The 14,223-nt window shown below is 45.2% G+C and overlaps 1 protein-coding gene across 1 annotated transcript; it reads right to left on the reverse strand.

Moving 5' to 3' along the window:
* Positions 1 to 1,107: 1,107 nt before the first annotated feature.
* On the reverse strand, positions 1,108 to 9,670 carry fscn2b (fascin actin-bundling protein 2b, retinal; the record flags this gene model as incomplete). The annotated part of the gene is made up of 6 exons (XM_079293999.1): positions 1,108 to 1,503; positions 1,669 to 1,836; positions 1,962 to 2,083; positions 2,667 to 2,823; positions 8,692 to 9,418; positions 9,578 to 9,670. The coding sequence occupies 6 exons, from the start codon at positions 9,668 to 9,670 to the stop codon at positions 1,298 to 1,300; spliced, it is 1,473 nt and encodes a 490-aa protein (XP_079150125.1). The 3' UTR covers positions 1,108 to 1,297.
* Between the last annotated feature and the right edge of the window lie 4,553 nt (positions 9,671 to 14,223).

Here is a 14,223-nt window from a genome sequence, read left to right on the forward strand (position 1 = left end):
CAACAACAAAGAGACACAAAATGACTACAAAGAGACTTATTCGTATTGAACCGTTCGGTACGAGGCTCACGGTTCGGTACGCATGACGAACCGAATACCTTTGAAAAAAAAAACTTTTTTTTTTTTTTTTTTTTTTTTAAACCTTTATTTAACCAGGTAGTCCCATTGAGATTAAAAATTTCTTTTGCAAGATGTAAGGAACAATACTACATAACATTAAGGAGCAGTTTTTGTTTTCTATGCTTATGTGTTGCTAAGAAGACTCCCCAGAAGATGAGTCACTCAGGTATAGTTCCATCATTGTTCAAAGTCAAAGAATAACTTTATGATGTTAGTTGTAATGAATAAATATATTTTAAAATCAAGTACATTTCTCTGGCATTTATAGTTTTCTACTGTACCGAAACGTACCGAAACGTGGCTCCACTGTATCGTACCGAACCCAACTGTGAGTTGTAATGTAGTTCTGGTCCGGTTCATGTTCACACTGGCTTTTTACCAACAGACCATGAGGAGGAAACAAGTCGTCATACAGACATTTGATTTGCCCACGTGGGTCCTTGACATTACTAAAACAAAACATAAGCAGTCATGCAAGTGTATTTTTAATCTTTATGTTCACAGAAGAAATGTAGAAAAACAAAAACAGAGACAAATGCAAAATCCAACCCCTGCCAGTTGCTTCCTATTCGTGATGCCGCCATGTACACGAGTCTTGGTTACAGTCTAGCTTCTGGAAACCCAATCATCCTTCTCTCCTAATCAACATCCTCAGACAGCGGTGCCATGCTAATGACTGCCTTACTAGTAATGGTGACCATGTCTGTCTCACGTGGCCCCCTGATTCATGTGCTTGCGGTCAACAATGTAGCAGCTGTCAAGCCGGTAGGGAAAAGTTTGGAAGATGAAGAAGAGGAGAAAGATGATGCCCAGAAAAGATGGGGTTTGCATCTGCAGGGGTTCAAGAACATTGAGAAATCTACACGTCATTGTTGAAAGGAGCTCATTGAAAAAACAATCGCGAGGAACAAAACAAAAACTCGAATGTTCATTCACGCTAACTTTCTGCTGTTCACGCAAGACTCATCTTGGCTGAGTATGGTCAGTTCGTGTTGCACTTTCTCCTGTCGTGTGAGGCAATTATCTGTCGAGAGGTCTTTGTTGTGACCCCTTTGTAACAAGAAGGTGAAAAAAAAAGCGGGATAAAACCAGGACAGGCTGGAACTCGTCTCTGATGAGTAACCGTCTTTCTCTAGATGAAGCATTGATTGGTGTTGGGGACTGATATTGGTTTGTGTTAATACTCCCACAGGGCTGAGCTGCTCAGGCTGAGTCCGTCTCCCTTCAGCGTGCCTCCCTGGTCTCCACGCAGGTATCTGCCGTTCTTGTCACGGATGGCGAGGCGACCCTGCTCCAGGAGCTCCAGGGCGAAGTCCTCCGGGGCCTCGCCGTCTGAGCACACCAGTCCGGCGCTGTTCACGTACCAGAACCGACCGTCCACGCCTGCAAGTGTGAACACACAAAGAGCAGAGCAGCAGTGTCAGTGAACTGAACTTGATGTTTTTCGTCGCTGAAACACAGATATGTTTGAGCGAAGGGAGCAACAAAAAAAAGAAAGAAGAAGAGGCAGAGATTAAATCAATCTTGTTTGAGTGGGTACATCCTGACCTTTAATGTGGTACGCCCCATTGCTGAATTGCAGGGTGAAAATGTCGTAGACCGATCTGCTGCCGTCCAGTAAGTTGGAGTTCTTGTGGTGGCAGATGAATCCGTTCTCTCCTCTCAGGATCAGCATGGGTCGGTTGATCAGCTTCAAAGTGAGCTGCTCGTCCTCGCCTGACAGAAGGTGACGGGCAAATGATGAAGGCACATCAGAGGGGACCACAAGGGAAGTCAGAGTGAGGAGGCACATTGGTGAAGAGGTGGATAGAGGAGAACAAAACCGAACATTTTCTTTTTACCTATGGAGTCACTGACAGCCAGCAGCTGGCCGTTCTTCTTGGTGCAGATGTATTTTCCATTGTTAGCCTTCAGTGCCACCCTGTGGCCAAGCCACTCCACTGAAAACATGGTGTTTGCTGACCTGCAGGTGGGCATCACAGGGCAGAACATGAGTCTTTCCTTACTTCTAAGAGCTTTTGGAAATAATGTGATTGCACGTACATACAAGGTAAAGCAGGTCAACTAAGTTTTTACAAAAATCTAATTTACCAAGATAGGTTTAGGGGGTGAGATCATGTACTCAAACCAGTGACATATCCCTATATTCATGCAAGCAACTATGCCTATTATTTACATTCTTTCAGCGTTAGTCATCAATAACTTCGATATTCAATAGATTACATTTTTATGGCTGACTTGCATTTTCAATGACACTTTTTTGTGTTCTTTGAGAACGGGTCGGAGACAATGTAGCATTATTCCTCAAATAGATATCTGCAGTTGTGTCATGAAATCCCCTTTAAAAATTGTATAAAGCATTCATTTACATTTATAACTTGTATGTATCTCCGAACTGTTATGTTTTGATAGTGAGGTAATCTTTGAACAGTTCCTTTTATAGGCCCATATCTGTATATATATAATATAAAATATAGAACTGACACATACAATTGATCATGCATCCACTTTTACTCTGCACAAGGTACGTGAGAGCAATCACTCACACTTCAGTGGCAGTAATCTGGATGCCTCCGTGGGCCACCAGATCCCAGTAGTTCCCTTGGCTCGTGCGCAGCGTACACTTCCTGGTTTCCTTGTCGATCTCCATCTGAAACGTCTCCATGTCCGTCTCATCTTCCTGATTGGCTGCAAGGCTTACTCCTGGGAGGGCGTAGCAAGCATGCGATGTCATTAATACTTCAACAGTGAAGCTCGAGGGCTATTTAGTGTCTGGAGAAATCCATCCATTCGCCGCTGTTCACAATGCGTTATTGATGGTCACTTTCCATTTCAGTCATTTGTATGTTGTGTATATACAGTCAGGATGCAATTGCTGCTGAAACGTAAGGAAGCATCAATATACGTGTTCACATGAATACATGTGATTGTACTGAGTGGGTCTAATTTGTTCATAAAATAAATTTCTCTACAGACCTGTTTTTTTTCCTTTTTGGATTCCAAGTGCAAGTCGAAAACCAACAATGTAATTTCGGAAAACAGTGTCATAGCAGCTTGCTCATCAGGTTGTATTGTTCTGTTTCGTTTGGCCCAGCATGAAAGAGTTGGTCATGACATTTGATCCCGGGATGTTGGGTTATTTTTAAGCGATTATGTCTTCCACTGCACCCTTGCTCTGTTGAGCCAAGGACACACTTTCCTGAGGGTAAACACATTTTCACTGATTGATGTTCCGGATGCATTAACAGACAGAATATATATATATGTAAATAAAATAAATGCACTAATTGTGCCCTTGCAGGAAAATCTTCCAGAGACAAGCGATCGCACACTAAATGTGTAGAATGCATGCTTCTTATAATAAAATGTGCGATACAGAGATAACAGAGATAACACTCTCACCCTGCATGAATGACATCGACTACTTCACAAACCAACATAAACCACACCGTTGACTGCCAAACACTTTATAGAAAGCACTCAAAAACCAATTAGTATGGCATTTCCATTGCTCACACATCGGAGAGTATTGGTGTCAAACCATGACAAACACAACACAGTGACATCACTCCCTTTCTGCTTTGGTGGTTTCGTTTCCAACGTCAGAAGGCAGCTTTACTATCAACCACCCCTCTATTTCAGAAGTCCTTTGTGGCATTAAAACAGGCCACTGTTATATTTCAACTGTCAACATTATGATAAATGTCGGCAGAGGAAAAACAATTGCTAGGGTCAGCACCAAGAGACAGATTGCAGAGAGCCAAATCCCAAATTAGATTAAATTAGATGCATTTCCCTAATCCTTTAACAGCACTGCACTCATGTGTGCTTATCAGCCCCCCTTCCCCTCTTCTCTCTCTACTCCCCTCTCTGGTCCCCCTTCTCTACCTTCCTCCCTTCCCCCATCTCTCCCCCTCCTTACCCCTGACCCCCTATACCTCCCACCACCTCCCACCATCACCCCACCTCCGGCCCTGCCTATCTGCCCCCTTCACAGCAGGGCTCTGATGTAATCAGCTTTCAAGTGCTACCGGTCCAATCCCTCAATCCCTTCAATGAAAGAATAAAGGAAAAACTGGAAAATACCAGAGGATTTTATGGTCCACACTTAGCGGGATGCACAGATAATTACCAACCCCTCGCAACCCCCAAGCTAACGGGGCAATGAAGGATCAAGCATATGGAAAACATGCCAAAAAATGTAACAGCAGTAACTGGCTATGTTGTTTTTACATCTTAAAGGACCCAAAGTCCTCTATACAAAGCATGTATAGAGGGGACTGTTATTTAACCACTAAGAACCACATTTTATTTGACAACAGAGAAATCGCACTTGGGCATGGTATAAATCAATCGTACCTCATAGAGTGCTGCTGGGATGATGTATTTTTGTGAACATCGCACTGGTTCCCTCCATAAAAAACTGCCAATGGGATTTTTCCATTAGATTTTGGATTATTGCAGAAAACAAACTCTGTGGCAAATACAAGTTCATGATACTTACACAGCTTGTCCAGCAAGATAATCTTCACAAATGAAACGAACCATTATGATTGTTGAAGCGCGAGTACAATCACCAGAAGTAAAAAGCTGACGTCATATGAAAACACTCTGACAGAGACGAGACAGGCCGTGCTAGAGGTTCAGCGAGACTCTATTTCGGCACAGCAGTGCTTTGATTTAACCCTAACGTAAGCACGCTTACGTGCTCGCCAAATCTTAAACACAAAACTGACCATACTTCATACACTGAATCAGCATCGTCACTGAACCAACTGAGCGGCTTTTGGAAGTCATGGCACCTCCTTCCCTTTCTCGAGGCACAACAGATGTGAGTGATAAACCTGAGCTCACTGTGATGCGCTGCATCAAGGGGTTTAAGGCTACTCAGGGATACAGGCATACAAAATACATCTGCATAATACAACATAGATGCACACGACCGTACCAGTTTGAAAAGCCTGGTTGTAGCAGTTTTTTAATTGAAAAAACAAAACAATTTTATACCCGTTGTTCAGCCTTAGCCTGTGGTTCATGACAGTGTGAATCCCATTCGTGTTAAGATTCTTTTGAGTGCGTTTTGCTTTAATTTGATAGCTACAGACTGGAGGATGGAGAAAGGGGATGACATTGCGACAAAGATGTCACGGTTACTGAGCTACCGGGACGCTTTAATCACATCTTATTCACACCCGATAAACTAGGTATCATGAGGTCCTACAACTGGTGAATTATCACTGATCTTCAGTGCATTTGAAGCATACATTTCTGCCCCTCTACTCCGCACCTATGCCTGGGGGCCCATCACTTTCATTCTCTCTCATCCCGACTCAATGTCATGCTTTGACTACCTATTCCATGTGTCCATTTCACACTAACTCAACCCAAAAATGATCCTCTGACAGGGCTCAGCTGGGACCTCGCAGACACTATCTGATAGATGAGAGGAGAGGGGACAGAGGAAGGAGAGAAGACGGACGGAGGAAGAGAAAGACACAGAGAATGGGGGGAAAAAAGAGATTAGATACGCTGAAATCCAAGCCAGCAATCTGAGGATATCAATTGCGGCGTTGATGACCACCTTTGACACAGCAGTTGGTCAAGCATACGAAATAAGGTGTTGTCATCACAGCCACGACCACCGATAAACTATGCACGGTGCGCTCCTAATCAGTACGCTTGCATGGTGCATCTACAGAAACACACTCACAAAAGCACACATCAGCAGTGCCACATTTTGGAACAGACCCCAGACCCAGCTCCACTTTCTGGCGTTGTCCTACCTGCAGGCTGCAAGTGGAGCAGGCCTCACTAATCCATTAGCGGTAGCTGGCTCTGACATCTATTATTAATGGTAAGCTGCTGCCAGTATCCCCCTGTCCCTTATTTTCGCCATTCTCCCAATCCTTCATCCTGCGCAACTGCATTTTCTGTTGTTGTTTTTCCGTCCACTCGTTTTTTTTCTCCCTGAATGCGTGTGTGCATCACGTGTGCATGTTTGTATTTATGTGCATGTGTGTTTATGAAAAGTGTGTCTCATTGGACTATCATCTCGTTTTTACTTTCAGCATACAGCGAACCACATGGAGATAATGAGAGACATGATGGCAGATCTACATGCCACTAAAACACACCCACACACACACACACACACACACACACACACACACACACACACTGCAGGCAATAAAGATAAAGAACAACTCAGGGCAGACTGAATTTTCTGCATTCCATTGCTTTCCTTTCACAATTTTCTATCTGAATTCAGCTGTACCTCATAACAGGTGACCCTCTTTTATTACTAACCAATTTACTGCTTTCGTACTCGCTTTAAAATAGATCGCCAATGTGACTCCTCTGCGCTAAATGGAGCAGAAACAATGGCGCTAATATATGTGTGAAGTCACAGGTGACATAAGGTAGGATAAAGAGCCCACCTGTCTCCACACATTCTCCTATTGTCCTCAAATCCTTTGAGAGTTGTATCCTCGATTCTCTGCTTTCCATTTTCTCTGCATCTCCTTAATCATCATGGTAGAAGGTAACAAGGTATTTGTACCCGAGTACTGAAGAAGTTGAAGGAACAAGCATGGAAGGATCTTCCAAATTTGTGCTCTCTCCCTCTTTTAGTCCAACTTAACAATGTAACATTTCACCGAATGCACTGTCGGTCTTTTGTCTTTAATTGTTTGTTTCCGAGATTTTCCGCAGCACATCAGCACTGACTGACGTGCTGGGGGTAACCGGGTTAGATTAGAGGGTTAGAGTGGGACTCACAGGGGCAGAAGCTTTGGCCCCAGGTGAGAGGCAGCTTGGGTTTCTGAAAGCAGACCCCCCCCCCCCCCCCTTCCAGGAACAGGGGCCAACTTCATCAATAATTCAACACACCTCAACTCACCACTCGCCGCAGCAGGATGGTACGGTTGTGTGCGGGGGTGAGTGTGCGAGGAAGATAAAGCTTTTGTTTGTGCAGAACAAGTGTAGGAAGAGAGAGTGAGAAAGGAAGAGATAGACAGAAACAGAAAAATGTGAGCATGCTGCAAGTATTTCTGTCCGTGCATACGTTCGTACATGAAGCTGCTCTAGATACTGAATGTGTGTGTGTTATACTGCACCACATCTTTTCCTTCCCTTCAGCCAATCAGTTTACAGTGCTCCCAGTCGTTTTGGTTTCTGCCCGAAGCTCCCACTGCTACCCAGGAACAATGAGCGGGGAGAGATTCAGTTACTGCACCCAAGACTGAAGTAATTCGACCCTGCAGACAAGAATCTGCAGCCAGTGGATGGGTGTCATGACCGAGTATGCTGACAAGCACGGTTGGTGTATGCTAATCCACCCCAAATCCAGCTTCAAATCAGACCAGCAACCCATTTAGAATATCAGCAACTGAACACTTGTCCAAGTCCGTCGAGTGCAGCTCCTGTTAGATGAAACCCGATTGTCACAATTACACTTTTTCTAGTATTTGCGCTGATCAAAGAAATTCAAACCTTGTTTTTGTGGGGAAAAAACCCCCATCAACTTTGAAGCCAATGTGGAGCCGGTGTAATCCATCAGTATAGTAGTGTGGTGTTGGGCCTGCATGCTGATCAAATAACGCACTCCAACAGCCCTGTCACAAGACTGAAGAGTAAATACATAATACAGTATCAACAGACCAGCACTGTACAGCATATAGGTTACAAGCAGCTGTTGTAAGCCCAAAAGGGAAAAGCGTAGAGCGTTAACACCATTACGCAACAAAGCCAGGAGGTACATTTGAGACGGAAGGAAAGGGGGTTTTCGAAAAGATTACCATTCATTACGGATTATTTGGCAAAACTTTTTCTGTTATAATTGCTGCAACGAGTATTCACCGTTTTAGGAATACGACACCTTCTCTGAAAAAACTCGTTGCAAGCTGTTGTTGTGAAATCTATTTCCGTATTCATTCCCAATATAGTTGCACATTAAATCTGTCACGCGTGTAAGACTCAATACCGACTGTGGGCTAACCGAAATCAATTGCAGCCCTAAAACGAGTGACGTATTTGTCTCAGGTCTCCCAGATGAGGCTGATAGTCTCCCATATCAGCCTCATCTATTTTGTTTTCCTGGAAAGACGCCACTGTCCAATGTGATGTCGATGCATGTTGATGTGCAGACTACACTACCCATAATTACCATGAATCCCTTATCAGTTGTCAATCATTAGAGAGTGGCCTATTTCCTTAACCACGCAGATTAACCATGAAGTTACGTCCTGTGAATTGTAGGCTCAGTTTCCTGGGGGCGTATCAGTGCACAGTATGCATTGTGTACAGGTTAGTAGGAGTAACTGAAGTAGCTGTAGTATTTGTTGCAACTCTGCTTCGTTATGTATGTGAGCAGGTCACTGTGTGTCAGCTAAAGGCTCATGTGACCAACCCCAGGGGCACATCAGGTCAGCCTTTGGCCATTTAATCAGACATTTGGGATCCTGTGAAAGGATTTAGGAAACCTAGGAAGCTGCAAGAGTTGCGGCTTGTCAATGCATGCAAGGCCTCGAGGCAAAAATCTCCTGCTGATGCGTGTGTGTGTGTTTTCCTTACCTTGTCTTGTGGAGACATATCGCCCGTTGGCGGCCATCAGAACCACCTGTGGGTGGCTCTCCTCGAGGTCAAACAGTTCGTCTTTGCCCGGCTTGGAGCACCGTCCAGACCTCAGGGTGCCAGTCGGCCCCATGGGAGACAAATACTTCCCCTCACTGTCTTTAAAGGCCAGCTTCCCGCACTTCAGCTCCAGCGTGTATGCCGTGGCCCTGCCGCTCTGCATCAAGAGCTTCCCATCATTGCTGAGGAAGCGGCTGTCGCAGGTCTTAAGGCAGTACTTCCCATCCAGGTAGACAAGTGTCAGGAGCGCTGCCACGCCCCAGGGAATGTTCATATCCACGGCGATTTCCCCGTCCTCCGCGGAGAGGCGGGCATAACGCTTGCGGGCCACAGACAGCAGGTTGGCCTGCGGATGCAGAGCCAGGTGCACGGCCCACAGCTCGGCATCTGTGATTACCTGGGCAAAGCAGGACAGGTAGTCCCGGGAGCCACCAAAGAAGCGGAGGTGCTGCTCCGACTGCAGGGCCCAACGACCATCTGATTGAGCCACGATGAGAAAGCGACAGTCAGAATTTTGTCCGTCAGCCTCACAGGTGACTTTGCCGTCCTTGTCAGAGGCCAGGTAGCGTCCCAAGTGGCTACGTAAGTAGACCACCTGGGTGTCCCGAGAGTCCTGCTCTAGAGTCCATATCTGCTTCTTCTTCAGGCTCGGTGCTGACGCGTTCACCTGAGAGAGAAGCAAATGATCCAACATAGGAGCATGAAGGCCTTTCATCCTTAGTCTTATGTTCTCTGTATAAGAAGTTCATGCCTAAACACAAAAAAAAGACTTGCACAGACACCGACAATCATGTTAAACCTCTTCTATTGGATGACATGTTTGTACCTTGAAGCCAAAGGCCTCAGCAGTGAGGTAGCGACCCTCATGGTTGATTAGACCAAACTGCAACTTCAAGGGACGGTTCCCATTAGCAGGCATCTTCACCTGTGGATTCAGGAAAAAGGAGAACAAGGGGTGAGACAAGTTAGGGATGGGGGAAAGAGTGGGAAAGGAGAAACAGGATAGGCCAAAAGACCTGACATGGGATGCAGAAGTGAGCGTTATGCATTTAAAAAAGGGCGGTGTAAAGAGTTGTTACAAGAGGTGAGGAATAAGGAAGGGGATGGAGTCATGGAGAATGATGAAATGAGAACGTCGTGAAGACAGGAAATCAATTCATTAAGGTACAGTATAAAAAGCACTCCATAGACCACAAATTCCTTCCCCCGCCCATGGCTTCATTCTACATTTTTCCTGCTACAGCCTCCTAATTTACTTACTGTGGTTTTGTGGCTTCCCCTCTGCAGTTTCTGCGGCTCTAATTCCAGCTCCCAGATTTAAGAGGCTTCTTTTGCCAAGCGTCCTCTTGTAATTCTTCCTCTCTCCTCTCCTCCTCTCACTGGCTCTCACGTCCTGTTGATCTGGTCTCCCCTCCACCACCAACTCTCCTCACCCTAATCAGGCAGCAAAGACTTGAGTCAAGCTTGATCTCCCTTTAGTCAGCCTCTCTTTCTCTGTAGCCTAAATTTGTTCTGGACTGCTTGCCTCCAATTCTGCAGCTGAACCCCCCCCCCCCCTCTCTCTCTCTTGTTGAACAGTGCTCTCTCGTCCAGCCTCACTCTTGCTTGACTTGTTATTCACCCTGAAGGCTCAATCACCTTGTCCCACCTGACTAGCCTTCCCTTGGGTTTTGATTTTGCCCCTCCTTTGGTTCCTTTTGCTGACTATCTTTGGATCAGGTCGAATACACTGACCTTCTTCTTCACCCTTCCTTGAAGTCCAGGTGCCTCGTTTGTCAGACAAAAGTTTGATCAATGAAGAAGAACATCCTCGGCGGTCCTGCTAATTTTATAGTAGTGCATTGAAGGACTCCTTCACTCTTCCCCCTGAACATAAGCCATCCATCACAGCTGAACTCAGCATCAAAGGGTGCTCGCCTCTGTAGTCTTAAGCCTCTCTCTGTCGCTCTTTCCTGCCATCCTCTCCTTCTCTCTCTCTGCCTTTCTCTAACCCGCCATGTGTATAATCCTGCCTTTCTCTGCACTTTATTCTGAGCTCTGCACTTCGCCTCTTTCTGTGACACATAAAGACAGGTAAGTAGAAACAATGCGAGCACACACACGCACACATGCACACACAGCACCGGGTAACCAGAGCACTCCCCGTGCCTCTGGGGTAGTTGCCTGAGTGCGGCTCCCCTTACTTGCCTATGCTGGGGGTTAAGTTACACACCTTCTCTGATTGCAAGCTCTCTGGGTCAGTCCTAATGGGAAATGTGTCTGAGAGGCCGAGGGAGTCGCACTCTACATCCAAATTTAGGAGACAAGCAAAGGGAAAGGAGATGGTGGATTTTGTACAGGAAACAATAATAAGCGAATCAACATATGGGAGTTTTAAATGACTGCGTGTGTGTGCAGAAAGTGCGTGTGTGTGTGAGTAATCAACCTTGCCAATCAGCCTATTATAAGTCTTCTTTGCAGAGCAAACAGACGTGTCTGTTCCTGAAGCCATCTAATCCTCAAACCAATCATCCCAACCTGGCTAATCTACCGGCACAACCCCTCCCGACTCCTCACACACACACACACACGCACACACACACACACACACACACACACACACACACACACACACACTCCCCTCCTTCTGCTTGTCAATGGCTATAAACATACACATAGACTCAATGACCCACAGCAACATGCGTGTCATCACCACACACACACAAAGGTTAGAGTAGGGTCCAAGGGTTCATAGTAAACACCACCCACCCACAGATTGACTCCTCCTGACCCAGACTTGAACTGCTGCGTTTTACGCAAAATGTGACACACAATGTGTGTCACACACACAAATACTGAAGGACATGAGTGCTGTAATTGAGTGTGTGAACACTAAGCAGACGGTCATCCCACATTTCTGAGATGTTGGCTTGAGATCAGCTTCCCTAAACTTTGCTTTTTTTCTGCTAGTTTTATTCCCACAGTAGCAACTACTACGTCCAAAACTAAATACAATAAGAGGACAGGAGCAGACCGCTGGCTTTGCAAAAGAAAATACATTTCAAAATGATCCATCCGAATGTTTCAATGTCATGAAGATGATCCCTTTTACACAATATCGAACTAGGAACCTTACAAATCCTTCAAAATGTCCTAAAACCAACACTGGGATCAGACATGAAGCCAAACCTGTGGCTGTGGTGGTTTTTGATACTCTTTAATGATTTTACTAGTTGCTGTAATGCACCGGGTAATTTGGGTTCTACTAATTGATTTTAAATAATTATAACTTTTTCATTCCAAACTTCATTTTTGGGAGAATTTTTGAAGGCCTACAGATGATTAAAGCTGACGCTGTCACGTGTATGTGTGTCATATCTTTTTAATAATGGCCATATGATAAAGAAAAGTGTTCATTAAAATGCTGACGCTTCACATCAGTGTTTATATCAACTGTTATTATCTAAATGAGGATATTTAATGAGACTCCATTCAAAAACTAAAGTCTTAAAAAATGTTGTATTTGTAATTATTAGAGGTGTTTTTCCAACTGTCTCTTATACATCAACTAAAAAACTAAAATTGCAACGCTGACAAGTAGCTCTGAGTCATCGCTATAAGATGAGGATATTACTGACTGTTGAATGACTGGTACGTGTAAAGTTTCTACATAAATCTGACTCCCCTCATAGCTCACGAGGCTCTGTTGCTCAACCTGCGGAGGGCGTCGGCATGAAGCCTGCAAAACCATTTTCAGAGTTTCAGGTTTTCTTTGAACATGTATTCAATTGCCTTGACACGTGCCATTCAAACTAAGGGTTAAAAGGGACATTCAATGGCATGAGCAGGGTACAATTAGTTTGTACAATAGGGTAGGCTGCTTTATCGATCAGGACATTTGAAAAACACTCTGGTTCACCTGTCTGTTCATATGTGGATGAATTGCATCACTACAAACGTTCACTCTGCTTCTTGGACAAGATGTCCGATGTCCGTACTGGTAATCATGCATGTGTGCAGCAACACTGATTGTCTTTAAAATAAACAAAATAATCAGATCCTCACATTTGCCAATGCCTGAACTCCTCATCGGGGAAACCAACACATTCTGTCTCCCTTTCTTATTTAACATACAAATACACACACGAACATGCATACTTACTGTACACACACACACACACACACACACACACACGCACACACACATAGAAAACACACCACAGAGAGTTGGAGAAAAAGGGAGGCAGGAGGAGCAGATGTACACACATTTAACAAAACAAAAAAAACAAAGTCAAATACTGTTGTTGTTATCAGTCTATTATTTTCATTACCATCACTATTATCACTATTACTGTACTTCCTCCTCATATGTGTCCTATCCTACGCCCCATTAGCTTGCGCTCCGTGGCCCCCCGGGGCCGTGTCATCGTCTGCTGTTGTGCCGGCACTCCTGCTGCCGCCGGCAGCCGCCGGTGACGCCTGTCGATAGCCAACCAGATGTTTTTTTTTTCTTTTCTTTTTTTCCCTCCACCCCTTATTCTGGGACGGAGGGCTGTGCAAGGTTCACCGTGGCAACCGTGGAATGGTGCTTTAGAAGCCATTACAGTGGTCCTCTGATGACACTCAAATAGCTATCATTACACCTCCTCCAAGGAGACACAGAAGGGGGGAGGAGGGAGGTGAGAAGGGAAGGGAGAGATGAGGCAAGGGAAAGAAGAGGGAAGGACGGATGGGTGGGGGCTAGGAAGAGAGGAAAAGGAGTGAGGAGGAGGAGAAGATAGAGAGAGAGGAAAGTAAGGGGCGACAGCTGAAAGGAGACCAGTTGGAGACGGGTTAAGGGTGCAGGGAGACGGAGGGAGAATCGGCAAATTACACAGGCAGACAGGGATGGGAAACCACGTTAAAGACATAGAAGGTGCATGGAAGAAGGGATGAGGAAGGGCGCGACTGAGGGAGAGAATGGGGAATTCAAAATGACCGTTCTGAGTTAACAGCCTCCAGCCTTTTTCTACCCTATTAAGTTCTATTCTGCCATTACTTGGGACTGCGGGGGGCATGCCTCATACCCCACAGTGCCCCCCTACACTTACAGACACCCCCTCCCTACACACCGCAAATACACACTCTTCCTCCAGTCACTCTTCCTCCAGTCACTCTTCCTCCCTTTTTTTCCACTTGAAGTCATTTTCCCCCCGTCCTCTCTCTCGTCTTCAGTTCAATTCCAGAGGTTGTGAACTGAATGAAAGAGAGATCACCTGGATCAATCTTTGAGTCCACTTGGTTGTCCTTGTTGTTGCAAAAATCATGCCAAAACAAGCTGTAAGGGGGTTTTGTTCACTTTCCTTGCTCCATTCCCTGACACATGAATCTGTTTCTGTACGAAATCATATCAGGCCCCAAATTTTGTACTTAACACCTGGAGTATGCATTTCATGGCAACCTGTTACTCAGTTAAACGTGACTGTCTCAGGGCCGGGTTGTGCCAGAAGAGAA

The sequence above is a fragment of the Melanostigma gelatinosum genome, assembly GCF_949748355.1.
Source record: "Melanostigma gelatinosum genome assembly, chromosome: 21".
NCBI lineage: Eukaryota > Metazoa > Chordata > Actinopteri > Perciformes > Zoarcidae > Melanostigma > Melanostigma gelatinosum.